The following is a 13935-nucleotide window of genomic DNA, read 5'->3' as shown; positions in this document are numbered from 1 at the left end:
CCAAATCTCGCGCCCCACCCCCCCCGGCGCCCCCCCCGGGGGGGGGGGGGGGGGGGGGGGGGGCACCCCGGCACCCCGGCACCCCTAGAAAATCATATTCAGTTCACACAAATATCTTTAAAAGTCAAGACATAAATGTAAAACCCAATAAATAAATGTGGGGAAAAAAACTAAAACTTTTTAATTTTCTTTACTAGCCTGGTTTTTGTACTTCCTCTTCAAAAAGCACATACACAAACAGCAACATGGAATTAAACATCTATTAGCCCAGATTTAAATATTGGCATGAATACAATGTAAAAAAAAAAAAAAAAAGACTAATATTGCCTGACAATACTATTATTGCCAATATAAGGTGCATCCCTAATCTTAGCATTCCAATTGTCGTGTTGACGTAGAAAAAGACGTGGTTTGTTGGTTTGTTGACGTTGATTTGCTCTCATATTGGTTGTTGCATGCAGGATTGCCAAACGAGCCCCCTTTGCTCCTCCCCTGCGACAGCTGACCTCTCCAAAGATAAACCAGAGTCCTGCGTATTACTAATAACACTCGAACATGACCAGCCATTTGCCATGAAATACAACACTGCCTCGCAGCGTACTTGTTCTTCAGGCATGAAAACTGCACGCATGTACTCCACACTTTGTTTTTGTGACGTGCGGCTGAGTTTCATTCATTAGATTTCTTCACACCCGTCTTGAAAGAATAAAGCAAATTTTTGCCATTTCTCAAATTTAATCTCTGCAGCCTCCTTTTTACATCCTTGTCCTCTTATATTCTATTTGTTGTTTTTTTTTCTTCTGTTTGTTTGTCTCCTTACTTTTTCATCACTCTCCTCGGTGCTTCAGGTATTTCTTCCCCCCTCTGGATCCTCCCAGGGGGGGGACCAGGCATGGTCACCTGCTGCCTCCATCGTCCCTCATAGAGCACTGTGATGCTGAGCCTGTTGTTCAGCCTCAGCAGCTGGCTCTTGTTCACAGTCGCTCCTCTAGGGCGCTGCTATCCCTGCCAGAAACTGAAGAGCAATGACTTGACTTGGAAGGGTTTTTTCTCCCCCTGTTTTGTGTACTTTTATTAGAAAATGTAGTGCTGGGATGTAATGCTGAAAATACCTTGTCATTCACTTGCAATAAACATTTTTTTAAAGTTTGCAATGTTTTGTTCTTGTCATGGAATGGAGAACTTCTGAATACAGCTCACAAATTGGGTGTTCTTTTTTTTAATCCTGCGGAAGTAAATTTAAGTCATTTTTAACTACTTTCCATTCATTCCACCAAAACCAGACACCATGTATGAGTAAGTGACTTCCATGTGAAACAGCTCAGAGGAAATGGCTTATGATTCATTGTCATGCAGGTAAAGTTGCACTCATGAGGCTTATGTACAAACAAGAGGTCTGACTTTAAATGAACTCTAGGTGTGTTTGCTTGTCTGGTGCATTTTGGTTAAAATATGTTTGTTCTTAAGGTAAAGTTACTCACAGTGGGTAGAGTGCTTGACTCAATTTACTCAAGTAAGAGCAGCTATGCTTCATTATTATGCTACAGTTCATAATATTACTCAAGTAAAGGTAAAAAGTAATGTCTTCTCAAACTAAAAGAACCTTTTTCCAAAAAAATAAAAAAATAATCTGTGACCTGCAAAAACTGGTGTTGCTGTTTCAAAGTTCACATTAACTAGGAACCTGAATTAAAACGGGCTGCATAGTTAAGTTACCAGCATGGCGTTGCAACGTGTTCCAAAACACAAGGCCAAGTCGACCTGGTGTTGGCAACAATACTCAGCGGTAAAGGTTCCTGAGTGGCCATGTTAGTCTTCTGACCTCATACTAATCATTTTTGTCACTTGAAGCAAAATAATAATAATAATAATGAGAATTTGAGACTTTGCCAAGACAAATGGGAGCTATATCCCATTGACAGAGAAAACAGAGTCTTTTTCACAACCAGCACAACAGTAATTTGGGAAGTTTTGTTATAATTTGAAACGAGCAAACACTTTGATGATTCTTTCATGATTTAATCTCTTAATTATCTAGTCGACTTATTTATTATGGTTTCCAAGATGTAATGCACTGAAATAACTGGAAGGTTTGCTGTTCTCTCTAGGCAGCTGTCTGCCAGTCCAGGCGTTCCTGCAGCTGCTTAACAGATCACATGTATCAGAGCACATGATACGCTTCTCATTTAGCTGTGGGGTCCATTCTTCACCAACTTAGTCAACTAAAAAAAAAAATCACCCAGCTAGAAACGTTGACCAGCAGTGAGGGATAGGTTTTCCACTGGGTTCCCAACAGGAATGGGTGTCACTCCAGATCTGGACCAATCGGTCAAAGAAAAATTAATATAGGAAAACAAAATATAAACTAATTGAGATTAACTGGTTGGTAATGCACAGCTTTTATTATTCAATAATTTAAAAAGTTCTTGATCTTACTATTAAAACTGCTTTGGTATATTTCTTCAACTCTTTCCCTCAACTATATTCACATACTAGGTCATGACCACACTAAACTGGTCAGACATGTGCCCACACTAACTCAGTGTGGAACTTACTGGTACAGTACTTGGCTTGTTTGAGTCTTCCCTACAGAACCAGGACTTCTTCATATCGAAAGGTAACTTTACTTTTTATTGGAGCTGACAAAAATCACATCAGAGGTAGCCCATTGTTCAATCTTGGGACATCTGTATTTAATATTTACATTCTCCCTGCCTCCCACTGGCTCATGCTATACAATGTAATAAGATTAGTTACCATAGCTACGCAGATGGGACACATGAACAAGAGCTTGAAAAACATATGCATGCATTTATCATTAGTCAAATTGATTACTGTAGTGGTGTCTTCATATGTCTGATTAAAAGGACAACTGCAGCATTTCCAAAACACTACTGCTTACATTTTCACTAAAAATAAGTAAATAAAGCACAACACCCCCATTCTAAAGTTCTTACATAAGCTCCCTGTAGACTTTAAAATACTTTAGTTTATAAACCACTAGATGGCTTAACACCAAAATACATGAAAGATTTGTTTTCATTGTACCAAACTGCTAACTCTGTTGCTGCATTTTTGTTATACTCTCAGGTAAAGAACACAAATAATATGTACATTATATTCTAATACTATTAATAATATAATTAATATCATATTAACAATAATTACTACTAATAATAATTAGTATTCATACAAACATAGTTTTGTTTAAAATTTAGTAAATAATCACTTATGTCTAAAGTACAGTTTGTTTTTAAATCATGTACATAAGTTGTGAATTTAAGAAATAATCTTATGGTCTAATGCAGTGCTTCTCAATTCCAGTCCTCAGGCCCCCCTGCTCTGCATGTTTTAGATGTGTCTATATTTCAGAACATTTGATCCAAATGATTGCATGACCTCTTCTGCAGTCATCAAGTACTGCAGAAGCCTGTTAATCACTCAGATTCAATCCAGGTGTGTGGCAGAAGGGGAACACCTAGTATATTTTCTAAACTGCTCAACAAAGTGCGGCACCTGTTCCGACCTATCACGCTTTGCTATTTCCGCCCTCTCTGTTGTTTCGGCCAATCAAATAATTTAAAATATTTAGGTCCCGCCCTTCTAATATGACGCTCACGCGGGCTTCCTGTAGTGTATGGGCGCTGCTTGGTCGTACCGTACGGAGTAGTCTGTTTGAAACGCTGTATTTTAATTAATAACGAGCAACATGTGTGTTCGGGAGCGAACAACAGGAACCTAACTTGACTGTGTTTGAACAAGTTTAAAAGAGAACGCTCGAGCTGGAGACAAATATTCAATCTCGGCCCACTCCTGGTGAGTGAATGTGAGTTTTAAGACAAAGTAACGTTTATGCTATGAACTCTTTGTTTTTGGTGAAATTCATAAAGAACTACGTTAACATAGAGCAGAACCTGGGTAGTTTGGCATTCCTGCCTGTAAGTTTTAAAACTTTATTAAACAAAATAAGCAACTTCAGTTGTTGTGCTGTGGAGGGTCATAACTCTTGTTTTTAGCAACTAGCTAAGCAAACTGTACTCATTATTCGAGGGTAATTTGACCGTTTATGTCAAATACTGACCCTATACGAGCAAAACCGATATCAATAAACTTCTTAAATCTCACTTTTAGCTTGTTTATATGGTTACACCAAATTAACCTGTATTTATGTCCTTATGAATAAAAAAATTGCAGCTCGCTTGAAATAATATCATTATTTATTTTTAGGAAATATGGCAGAGAGTTTTTACAAGCTGGAGGATGAAACCTTCCCCAGCTTCCTCGGCAGATCTCTGGACAGCGACCGCGCCACACTGGAGAATGTAACTCTGGGTTCTGGTCCTGGGCTGCCTGTGGCTGCCTCGACGGTAGCTAAAAGTAGACCCAGCTCCGACAGCAGGTGGGAAAGGATGGGATCTCCTACACACATTTTTCCTCCAAATGTGTCAAATTGATCGATATTCTCTGACACTGGAAAGGAGAAGAGTCGTCTGGTCAGCATGTCTACCAGGGCTCAAAGTTTAGGTTTTTAATTGATTCGTACCAACCCCTTTCCTTTATATTTTATTAATTCTTTGTGAAATCATTGCAATGTGATCATTTTACAGAGGAGATCATGAGGAAGCGTCATATCTGGAGGGCAGAGCACAAGAAGGCAAGTCACAGTCATCTGTTGCAGGACATCCCAAGTTTTCCCTCGGCTTCAAAGATGATTTGTGAGTAAAAAAAACACGTTTTTGTCATGATATATTTTCAAATTCACCTAATTACCCAAACACACACCCTTCATGGTGTCCAGATTAAGGAGTTATGTTATTATTGTAAAATCACAGTAACAGTTGGTCTTTTTTTTAAAATGACAATTAAGCTCTTTTTTTTTTCTCTAAACATTTTTTAAATGTTGGTCCCACGAGAGCATCAATAACTAATATTTCATAATATGCTTGAGCCAAGTTCTTAACGGCATATTTGCCCTACTGACTGTAATTGTTAAGTTCCCTATTTGGGTATTTGTTTTGATGCTCCAACTAAATGGAGTAAATAATTTTTAGGTAAAAAAGATGAGATTTTATTTACTTTTATCAAAATCATAATAAACACCAACACTTATAGTGATTAAGATTTTAAGTCTGTTTTAACAACCATGTTTTTGTTTATGCTCTTTTGTAATTTATTTATTAGGATCTTGTGTAAAGTTTTAATGCACAATATTTCAAGGCTCACTGCTGCTATACATGTTTTTTTTTCTTTAAAGTCTTGGCTGCATTCTAGGTTTTGTATAGTCATTTTATTTATTTTTTTCACATGTATACAGTAATTTAGCGTTTCTGGAGGAGTTGTCTTGTCGCTAGGTTGTTTTTACAGCTAGGAAAGGCAAATCTATATCACTGAAAATGGCTTTGCTGAGATAAATAAACTTGTTGTTTGTATTTTTGAATATTTCTCTTTGCTTGTGTCACAGGGAGAATACAGATGACTTTATTGCCACCCACCACCTGACAGACATGCTTATTAAGATCAGTCTGGATGGGAGCTCATCCAGAAACCAAGGCTCTGTGCTTGGCCTTCTTCCTACCCAAACGGGTTCAGTGTCTGGTCGGCCCACAGAGCTAGGGAGCGGTGAGTCCTCCAGCCCTCCTGAGACTCTTCTTCACCGAGACTTTCTTTTCCTGTCTTGGTGCTGTTATTACTTTTTTTTTTGCTATTTTGCTTGTTTCTTGTAGAGGGATTATTTGTTTGTAAACACAGCGGTTGCACGCACCTTGACTACTGCAAGAGCCAGGAGGTCTTTAAATGCTCTGGTTACCATGGTTACCATCATTAATCTTTCTGTTTTAAAATTAGCTAGTATTTGTCAGTCAGTGGACTACAATACCTGTTTATCAGAGTGTGAGAAAATAAGTTATTTTCTCGTGCTCAAATCTCATCCACTAAATTGGCATTAGTGGATGAGATGCGTCTCAGTCACTCATAAGCATTCACCAGGTGAGTCGATGAATGATGAGAGAAAATGACCTAAACATTGGATATTACTTTCTAGCGATACTAAAGCAATTTATTCACAGTGAGATAATCAGTTCTCTGAGATATGCCGAGTGCCTCGAGATAAGACAAACGTATACATGGTGAGCAATAAAGGCACCGGAATAGGCTTTTCCAAAAATGTACATTTTCATTTATTAAAGAAAAATAAATGGAATTCATATTTAGTGTGTTATTCTTTAAATAAAATCCTTTCTTCCTAGCTTGGTCACAACTTGAGGGGAAAATGGGGATGTAGCTACATCGATCAAGGCAGGTGATGAGCTAAGCCATCAAAAATTAAAAATGCAGTAGGTTGAACGGGAGGCGGTGCTAGGTACAGAGACAATGTGCTAAAAATAAAACTTCTGACAACCGCAGATGCTGCAAAACTGTGTGCGGGAGTTGGCCGGGCAAAGAGGGGTGATCTGCACTGGCAGCAAGTTGTAAATTTTATTAGCCTTATTGTAAATAGTTTATATAGTTAGAAAAATGTATTCTTGCCTGTCTTCTGAAGGCGACATGCGCAGTAACATGGCTGCTGCCGCAACATGATATCGACTGCTAATCCCTCTACTTCATTTGCATTTTTTAAAACATTCTATGGGACTACACAGAATCAAACTTGTTTTTTAACCAAGCAACATTTTGATTACACATAACCAGAAAAGCTAGGCTTATTTGCTTGAATATTATAATATGACTCACTGGTGCTATATATGCAAATACAAACGTTTTGGTGTTGGATGAAGACGGCTGTAACTGGAAATCTTTCTGCCTTACAAATGGAGTTATGTTCATTTTATAGATCTTTCAACTGGTTCTTTGACAATTGCCCAACTGGGCCAGAAGAACAACAAAAAGGTACATAATTGTTTAATTACAACTTTGGTCTCTGACGTATCCATTGTATGCGATTGTATTTGATTTCTATTCTTCTGCCTGACACCTCGAGTGTTGTCTTTTTCTTACTACTTAACTAATTTTGTCCTTTACTGAGGGACACTAAAGGTCTAAACTGATCTTTGGGTTTTACTTTTGACTTGGACTCACTGTTATTTACTCATCATGTTAAATTTGTCCGTATGGGTTCAGGCTGTAGCGGTCACATCTGAGGCAGACTGCTTGCAGGCCGGCGGATTGGACAGTGACTCCTGCAGTGGCAGTAATTCCAGCTTCCTGGTCCATGAAAAGCTTATGTCTGTGGAGACTATGAACAGTGATGTGACAGGTACTATTACTCCTTCCATTTACAGGGTTCCTTCCAGGTTTGGGACAGTTTGATTTGATTTTCTTAGAAATTAAAGAAACTTGAGTGACTAAACCCCAAATCAATTTTAATTAGCGGATGAACCGTATAAATGAGTCCTTTAGGGTTCTTTGTTTATGAGCAAATTGTGATGTTTTTATGTAAACTTCATTAATTCTGCAATATTTAGCCTAAAGCAGCCTCATTGCTGCCCTCTTTAAGCTGAATGGTGGCTACTACAATCAAATTTTCCTATTGATTAAAATGCTTAGTTACGTCTATGTTACAGCCCCACATTCCGGTAGAACACTGTCTCATTCAGACACGCCTATGGTCAGTTGGAATTGAGTGTGATGAACATTTTTCTTTGCATTGACTCGGCTCTAAGAGCACACAGAAATGCCTTATCATGATGTCACTAGATGGACCACACAATTGCTTAGCCACATGTTTTTAAAGCACATTATCAAAACAAGTTTTGAATTCTACATGGTTAAATCTTTCTGATTTTGTGGGATTTTTTTTATTGCTGCAGACCTGGTTTTGGTAAAAAATTTTTTCTTTTTATAACACAAATGAAAGTAACATTGTCGGGGTTTTCCAGGTCTTGCATTATGTAGAGTTGATCTAAGTTTGCTCAGATTCCACTGAAAGCAGCACAGCAGCTCATTGCCACACTGCACAATCAGATACAACGATATTTTTTTTTTTATCTTGCAGTTTGTTAAACATGAAAATAATAAAACCCAGTGAGGTAACCGTTTGACTTGTGTTCAGAATATTATTGTAACTATTTGGAACATTATGGAATTTTGAAATGGAAAATTAATATAGGAATTCAGATTTGTAATATTCTTTAATTATTGAGGTGGCAGAAGAAACCTAGAGCTTGGGTGTAGTTTGTGACCGAGCCATGGATGCTTGCTCTATATGTGATGTGCTTGGCCACCAGATGATGACCTTGACCTGAACAACCTGCCTGATGATGAACTAGAGGCATATTTTAACAAACTGGTTCCTCCGGCAACACAGAGAGGCAGAGTGGAGGGGCAGGAGATTCCTGTGTCGGTAGGATTCCCATTCACATCAATTAGATTGGGTTTGAAATTTTTTAAATCTGTAATTTGATCTTTGTCTGCATTGAGCAAATGCATTTAATTAAAAACCGAAGTTATGCCTCAATGTGCGTAATGTAAGTTGTTTTTTGCTTATGCACAGAGAGTGGCGGTTGCTGCAGGTTACACGTCTGATGCCAGTTCAGAAGAGGCACATAAGCGAAGATACCAGTTCCTCAATCAGGTCAGGCTCTTTTTCATCACTGCCCGTCTTTCTTGTGACCCTCATCAGTTTACTTTGTCAATATAACCATATGGAGGGTTATATTGATAACCAGGGTTTATATGGCTGCCTGAAATCCCTGAAAAAGCCACAATTTCAATGAATCAATGTTTGGAAAGTGCTTGATATTCAAACGACAGTTTTGTAATGAAATGCAATTTAACACTTGATTAAAAGACTAAAGTTGGAAAATGTTATTTACAGTTGAAACCAGGTATTTTCATAAACCACATAAAACCACAGCTTTTTTTTTCCCGCTGTCTGAAGTTAAATGAGATTTAACTTTTGTTTTAGGTTAGTTAGAATCACTAGTTATTTTTATTCGCCAAATGTCGGAACCTTCTCTGTATATTGTGTTTAAGCATTTAAACACATTTGTCCATGAAAGTTATTTATCTTAAAACTATTGGTGTTTCAGTGTAATGAATGTTTTTTATTTTACTTGTTAAATATTACAGAAATTAAAGGATGTTTTTGTTAAATTAGTGTGTTTTTCCCAGACCAGTCAGGTTTGTGAGAAACTTTTTGAAACGCACAATTCTGTTAAATTTATCTTGTCCCTGCTGTAGAGTACCATCACAAGACCTTAACAATAAATGATGTATATAACTGTGCATTGCATCCGTCTTTTTTCTATTAGTTCATTTGTATTGTTTTATTTGCAAAGGGTGGTCCAGGAAAGGTTAGAAAACTTGCCTGAAAAGTGCATGAATTTTACTGTGGGAAAATGTGGTTTAAAAGTGGCCTTGCAGAGTTGAAGAGTTTTGTAACTATGTTTCTCCAGGAGGACTTCCGGATGCCTGATGTGCGACTCGCTGCTACAGGCATGGACTCGTGTCCAGCCAGTGATGAGGACACCGAGGACGAGCTGGAGACAGCCAGAAGGAACAACGCCAAGACACGGCTGTTGCCTAGCACGTCCAGACAACTGGTCAGGAAATGGTTATTATGGAGATGTGAAATGTCTTTAACCTAATTTTATATTACACTTGAGTTGAGAGGTGGAATGAAAAATGTTGAGCCCCAGAGAAAGCCTTAAAGAATAATCAGGATTGCAATGTTGCCATGGAAGCAACAGTATTCCAGCAACTTTTTTTTTTTTTTCCCTCTGTGGGGATCCATATGTTTCCACAGGTTGGAGAAAGTAACCGTCCCAGTTTCAGGCCGGGTTTGGAAGGCGGCAGTTCGGGGGACGAGGCTTCCTCTGGTCGTGGTGGTCCATCGCTGCTTCCTGGGATTGGACACAGACGATCAGCTGAAGGACAGGTCATCAGCTCTCCGGTTGCAGGTAGAACACACACTTAGAGATGTACCAATTAGATAAAATCTGTATTTTGTCCCAATATTTAGAAAAAAAATTCTAAATTGAGTGAATAATCTATTTAGACAAATTCTACGATTTATGTTCTGTGGGACGTTGTGCTTTATTATTTATATACAATTCCTAATTGCACTTTCTGAACCATTTGAAAGAAAGTTTGTTGCAATTTTTATGTTTGACCAAGTTAGTCAACCTATTTTTTTATGTACTTCTTGTTGGTTGTTCATACATCTCAATAAATTATCAGTGAAAAATTTATCTATTTCAGTTGAGGGTGAAATTAGTGTTTTAACTAATCACACTTGTCCATTTCTGGTATCTCTCTAACATTGGGGCTAAGGGCAACAAACCCTCCACCCCCCAAAAGTATATATATATGTTTACAGAGTCACCTGAGGGAGAGTTCTCAAGGTCAGGAATCAAACATACATGGAATGCATGACATTTTTTTTAGCATTATTTTATTCATCTGTAATTTGGTTTGAAGTGTAGCAACTATTTATGTATTTTTTTCCTATGGCTATGGGAAAAGCCCAACCTGCTCTGTGCGTTTAACCTCCAGTTTGTGCTGTGCCTCTGTAAAAGGGGATGGAGGCGGCGGCGACGGCAGCAGTGGCAGCGAGGAAAGCGGAAACGACGGGGGCGTTTCCACCATCCCTGTTCCAGTCAAAGTCCTGACAACGTACGACGCCCTGCGCGGCCTGGGGATTGTTGGGAGCAGTCCTCTCAGTGAGGAGGACAAAAAGGACTTCAGCAGTCTCCCACAAAACATGAGGAACGGTTTTCCCAGATTTACACAGGTGTGATATCCTGTTGAAGAGAAGGCTAAAAAAATCCTGAGTGTAAAACCTAAGGATAAATCTCCTTATTTGGTTTGGTAGGATATTTTACAACTTATTGGTCATTTTTACTGCGCCTCCAAGTATACGCTAAAGATGAATTTAAATCCAATTCTAAAGGTTACAAAAGGTGACTGAATTTAGTTTTTTTTTTTTCTCTTCTAAAATAGCAATGAATCCTTAATTGGCTAATATGCAACTTATTAGGTAGACATGAATAAACAGTGGTTTAAAAAAAAGAAATTATTTCACAGAGAGTAACTCTTACCATCATTCTGGATCGAAAAAAAATGGAAAACATGGAATTGTAATGGCAGATTAATCATGTCTGGAGTTTAATTATTTCAGAAACTTATTGATTTGATTTAACACCATGTGTGGTGTTGCTGTATCCATTCCTAACTCTTCTTTGGTGATCAATGCTCTTCAGTATTTCCTGTGTGTGTTGGGTCCTGCAGATGGGCGACCGCGTCGGGCCTGTAGGAACCGGTGAGGCCAGCTCGTCCTCCTCAGTGGCATCCCACACACACTGGAGCAGGATGCTGGACAGACAGGAGGCCCTGGTAAGGACACAAGCTCTACTTCTCTACTGATTATTTTTGGGGATAAATTTCCTTTAAAACTTATAAAAGCAGCATAAAATGGAACACTAAACAGATTGTATTGCCACAATATCAGGACTTTCTCTAAATGAAATTCTAGTGAAGCATTGACTAGGTTTAAAGTGTAGTTATGATAATTAGGACAAGGGGCAGCATTATAACATTGGTTTGTGGGAACATCTCGGAAAGATGATCGCCATAGTTACCAAACTGTCTGTCAAAGCGACGCCATCCTCATGATGTCATCAACCCGAAGCCACTCGGAGTGCATCGTGCATCGCTTTCTTAATCTCCTCCTTTTCTTCTTCTTCTGCTGTTTCGTTGCCTTCTGTCGGATGATAAAATGGACGCCACATGCAGATCGGAACGCGTTGGACAAGCTGCAGCACATTTTCCTCAAAGGGCAAACAACAAAAACAACAACAACAAAAAAAGGTTTAGTTTTTGTGCGAGTTTTATACTCGCACAAAAAGTATAAAATACTTTTTGTGTGATATATTGATATATTGAAAATATCAATTAAACAGTCAAACCCATTAATTATACACAGATAAGTGTTTTTATCGATGTTGATTTTGACTTAATGTAAACTCTAAGTTTCTCAGGAAAAATTTAAGAAAACCTTTTGGGTCATTAATCTCAATATAATTGTCCCTTTTTCTTAAATATTATTTTTACATAGCTTTATGGTATTGTACAGATTAATATTGCTATAACAGTTGTGGTTTGATATTGTGAGCAGCCCAAAATGTATTTTTTATTTTTTCCCCTGAAAAACTTGGGAAGGTCAAATAAGCATGCCAAGAATAATGAATGAATAAATCTGAGTTTCACTGTTTGCACTGAATTATTGGAATAAATGTTTTTAACATTGTAGTACAATGCCATACAAATGACAACATTTAAGCTGCAAGTCCAAAAATGGGTAGAATTCCATCTGTTGTGCACACTGATCATGTTAGCTATTTTTAGAAGCATGCTCACTTCAGGTACACTGTAGGTACGTTCACTGCATGTGGAAGAAATATTCTTGAAGACTGGTTGTCCATTGCTGTTAAAAAACTTAGTGTTTTCTTGCATTACTACAATTTTAAGTTGTCAGATTGAAAATATTGGCTGGAATTCCCAATTTGTTTACTTTTGAGATGCAATTTACAAAAACAGATGCCCAAGACATGTAGCGTCATTAATCCAGACATTTCCCTATGGTCATGTTGGTTCTGTTTTGGATGCCAGGATGCCATGGAGAGCACAGATTGTGGCCCCACAGTAGAACGAGTCCTGGATTCAGTCTACCTGAAGAGACCGCAGGATCCGACTAACGACACCGCTTCTCTTCTTCAAAGCACACACGGCAGTTTCCATCTTTCCCAGGTTCTGTGTATTACAGGGAGCTAAATCCGTTTTCTGACCAATGTAGCTACAGATGCAGTGATCAGAATGTTGTAGCTGAATTTTCAAAACATTAGCTTTATATGGTCTTCCTTCCATGAGTGTTCGTTTATATGCTAGTATAGATGCCATTTCATTTACAGACAAAAATCTGGTTGACATTTTAAACTGGTTTTATCATTTTATATAGTTTTTGGCATTTATAACGCTCATCTCTGTTCTTTGGAGAATCCTGATTCGTAGCAGAACTGAGATTCCAAAGTATTGTAAACATTTCAGTGGATTCCTTTTATCTACTAAAGTCTTCCTGATTCACAGCCTGAGTGAATCAGATGTTTAAAGTGTTATGAAAACAGTCTATCTATACATCTCTGTGCTTCCTTTCAGTTCATGCATAAACACCTTACTGGTACTGATAATGGCTAACTTTGAGTCTCCTGTCGGTTACAGTATCTAGATCAGTGTTGCCACAACCTGTAAGCAACTAATATGAAAAAGCTATTTTTCATTTGAGGACCTGTTGAGCTTTAAGTTGTCTGATCCTGCTCAACTGTAATTGTTAAAAGTTGTTTTATATCGGCATCAATCAGTATGGATTCCTTGCTACATACACCCACAAGTAAAACTTCAACATGTTTTAATTTTAATTCTTATTGAGTTTTGCCATCTAACCGTTGTGTAGGTGCTGGACACCAACCAGGATGCCACTGATGATGAGGCAGTGGATGAGCCTGATGGGGCCCGGCACTCGTTGGGCCCCAGAGGAGGCCCCTGTGGAGATGTGGCAGCTTCCGAAGCTTCCGGTGGTGCAAGTGAAGATGACAATCCTCTGTCCACTTCGCTGGAAGCAAAGTATTTCTCCCAGAGCTTCCAGCAGGACCCGGAGGAGTCGGATGAAGGCTGGACCAACTGCCCAGACAACATGGAGCTGGAGTTTCAGCAAGGTGGGCTAAGAGTTCACTTAAATACTGACATCAACTTCAATCCTTCAGTTTACTATCTGGTGGTGGACAGATTGCAGTTTTCTAGCCGATCAACAATTGACAGTTGTTAACCCCACATGTGGAGACATGACCTGGTGGGTTCCCATAGATTCAAAAAAAAAAAAAAAAAAAAATCTTAACAAAAAAATTTTTCTTTAAAAAAAAACACTTTTTTTTCATTAAAAATTTT

The 13935-nt window shown here is 38.4% G+C and overlaps 2 protein-coding genes across 6 annotated transcripts in view; both read left to right on the top strand.

The window, feature by feature from the left end:
• Window positions 1-1151, top strand: part of seh1l (SEH1-like (S. cerevisiae)) — a 10910-nt gene extending 9759 nt beyond the window's left edge. Inside the window, exon 9 of one of the 2 annotated variants that reach the window (XM_015050700.1) lies at window positions 849-1151. In XM_015050700.1, coding sequence (XP_014906186.1) covers window positions 849-1029 — 181 coding nt within the window. In that variant the 3' untranslated portion in view covers window positions 1030-1151. Of the gene's footprint in view, window positions 1-461; window positions 729-848 lie in introns of those variants that run through there. The other variant, XM_015050701.1, reaches the window with a different exon arrangement.
• A 2443-nt stretch (window positions 1152-3594) lies between these two features.
• cep192 (centrosomal protein 192) overlaps window positions 3595-13935 on the top strand; it is a 40170-nt gene continuing 29829 nt past the window's right edge. Inside the window, exons 1-14 of one of the 4 annotated variants that reach the window (XM_015050695.1) lie at window positions 3595-3816; window positions 4228-4399; window positions 4608-4715; window positions 5462-5619; window positions 6830-6885; window positions 7117-7252; window positions 8223-8338; window positions 8489-8569; window positions 9393-9539; window positions 9743-9896; window positions 10515-10729; window positions 11227-11331; window positions 12607-12744; window positions 13445-13706. In XM_015050695.1, the coding sequence (XP_014906181.1) occupies window positions 4233-4399; window positions 4608-4715; window positions 5462-5619; window positions 6830-6885; window positions 7117-7252; window positions 8223-8338; window positions 8489-8569; window positions 9393-9539; window positions 9743-9896; window positions 10515-10729; window positions 11227-11331; window positions 12607-12744; window positions 13445-13706 (1843 nt within the window). In that variant the 5' untranslated portion in view covers window positions 3595-3816; window positions 4228-4232. Of the gene's footprint in view, window positions 3827-4227; window positions 4400-4607; window positions 4716-5461; window positions 5620-6829; window positions 6886-7116; window positions 7253-8222; window positions 8339-8488; window positions 8570-9392; window positions 9540-9742; window positions 9897-10514; window positions 10730-11226; window positions 11332-12606; window positions 12745-13444; window positions 13707-13935 lie in introns of all 4 variants that reach the window. The other 3 variants (XM_015050696.1, XM_015050697.1, XM_015050698.1) reach the window with 3 other exon arrangements.

This window comes from Poecilia latipinna, unplaced genomic scaffold, assembly GCF_001443285.1.
Source record: "Poecilia latipinna isolate Pla-1442-1.1 unplaced genomic scaffold, P_latipinna-1.0 Scaffold1006, whole genome shotgun sequence".
In the NCBI taxonomy this organism is placed as follows: Eukaryota; Metazoa; Chordata; class Actinopteri; order Cyprinodontiformes; family Poeciliidae; genus Poecilia; species Poecilia latipinna.
Note: the sequence above shows the minus strand (reverse complement) of the source record. Positions and strands in the feature narration are given on the sequence as shown.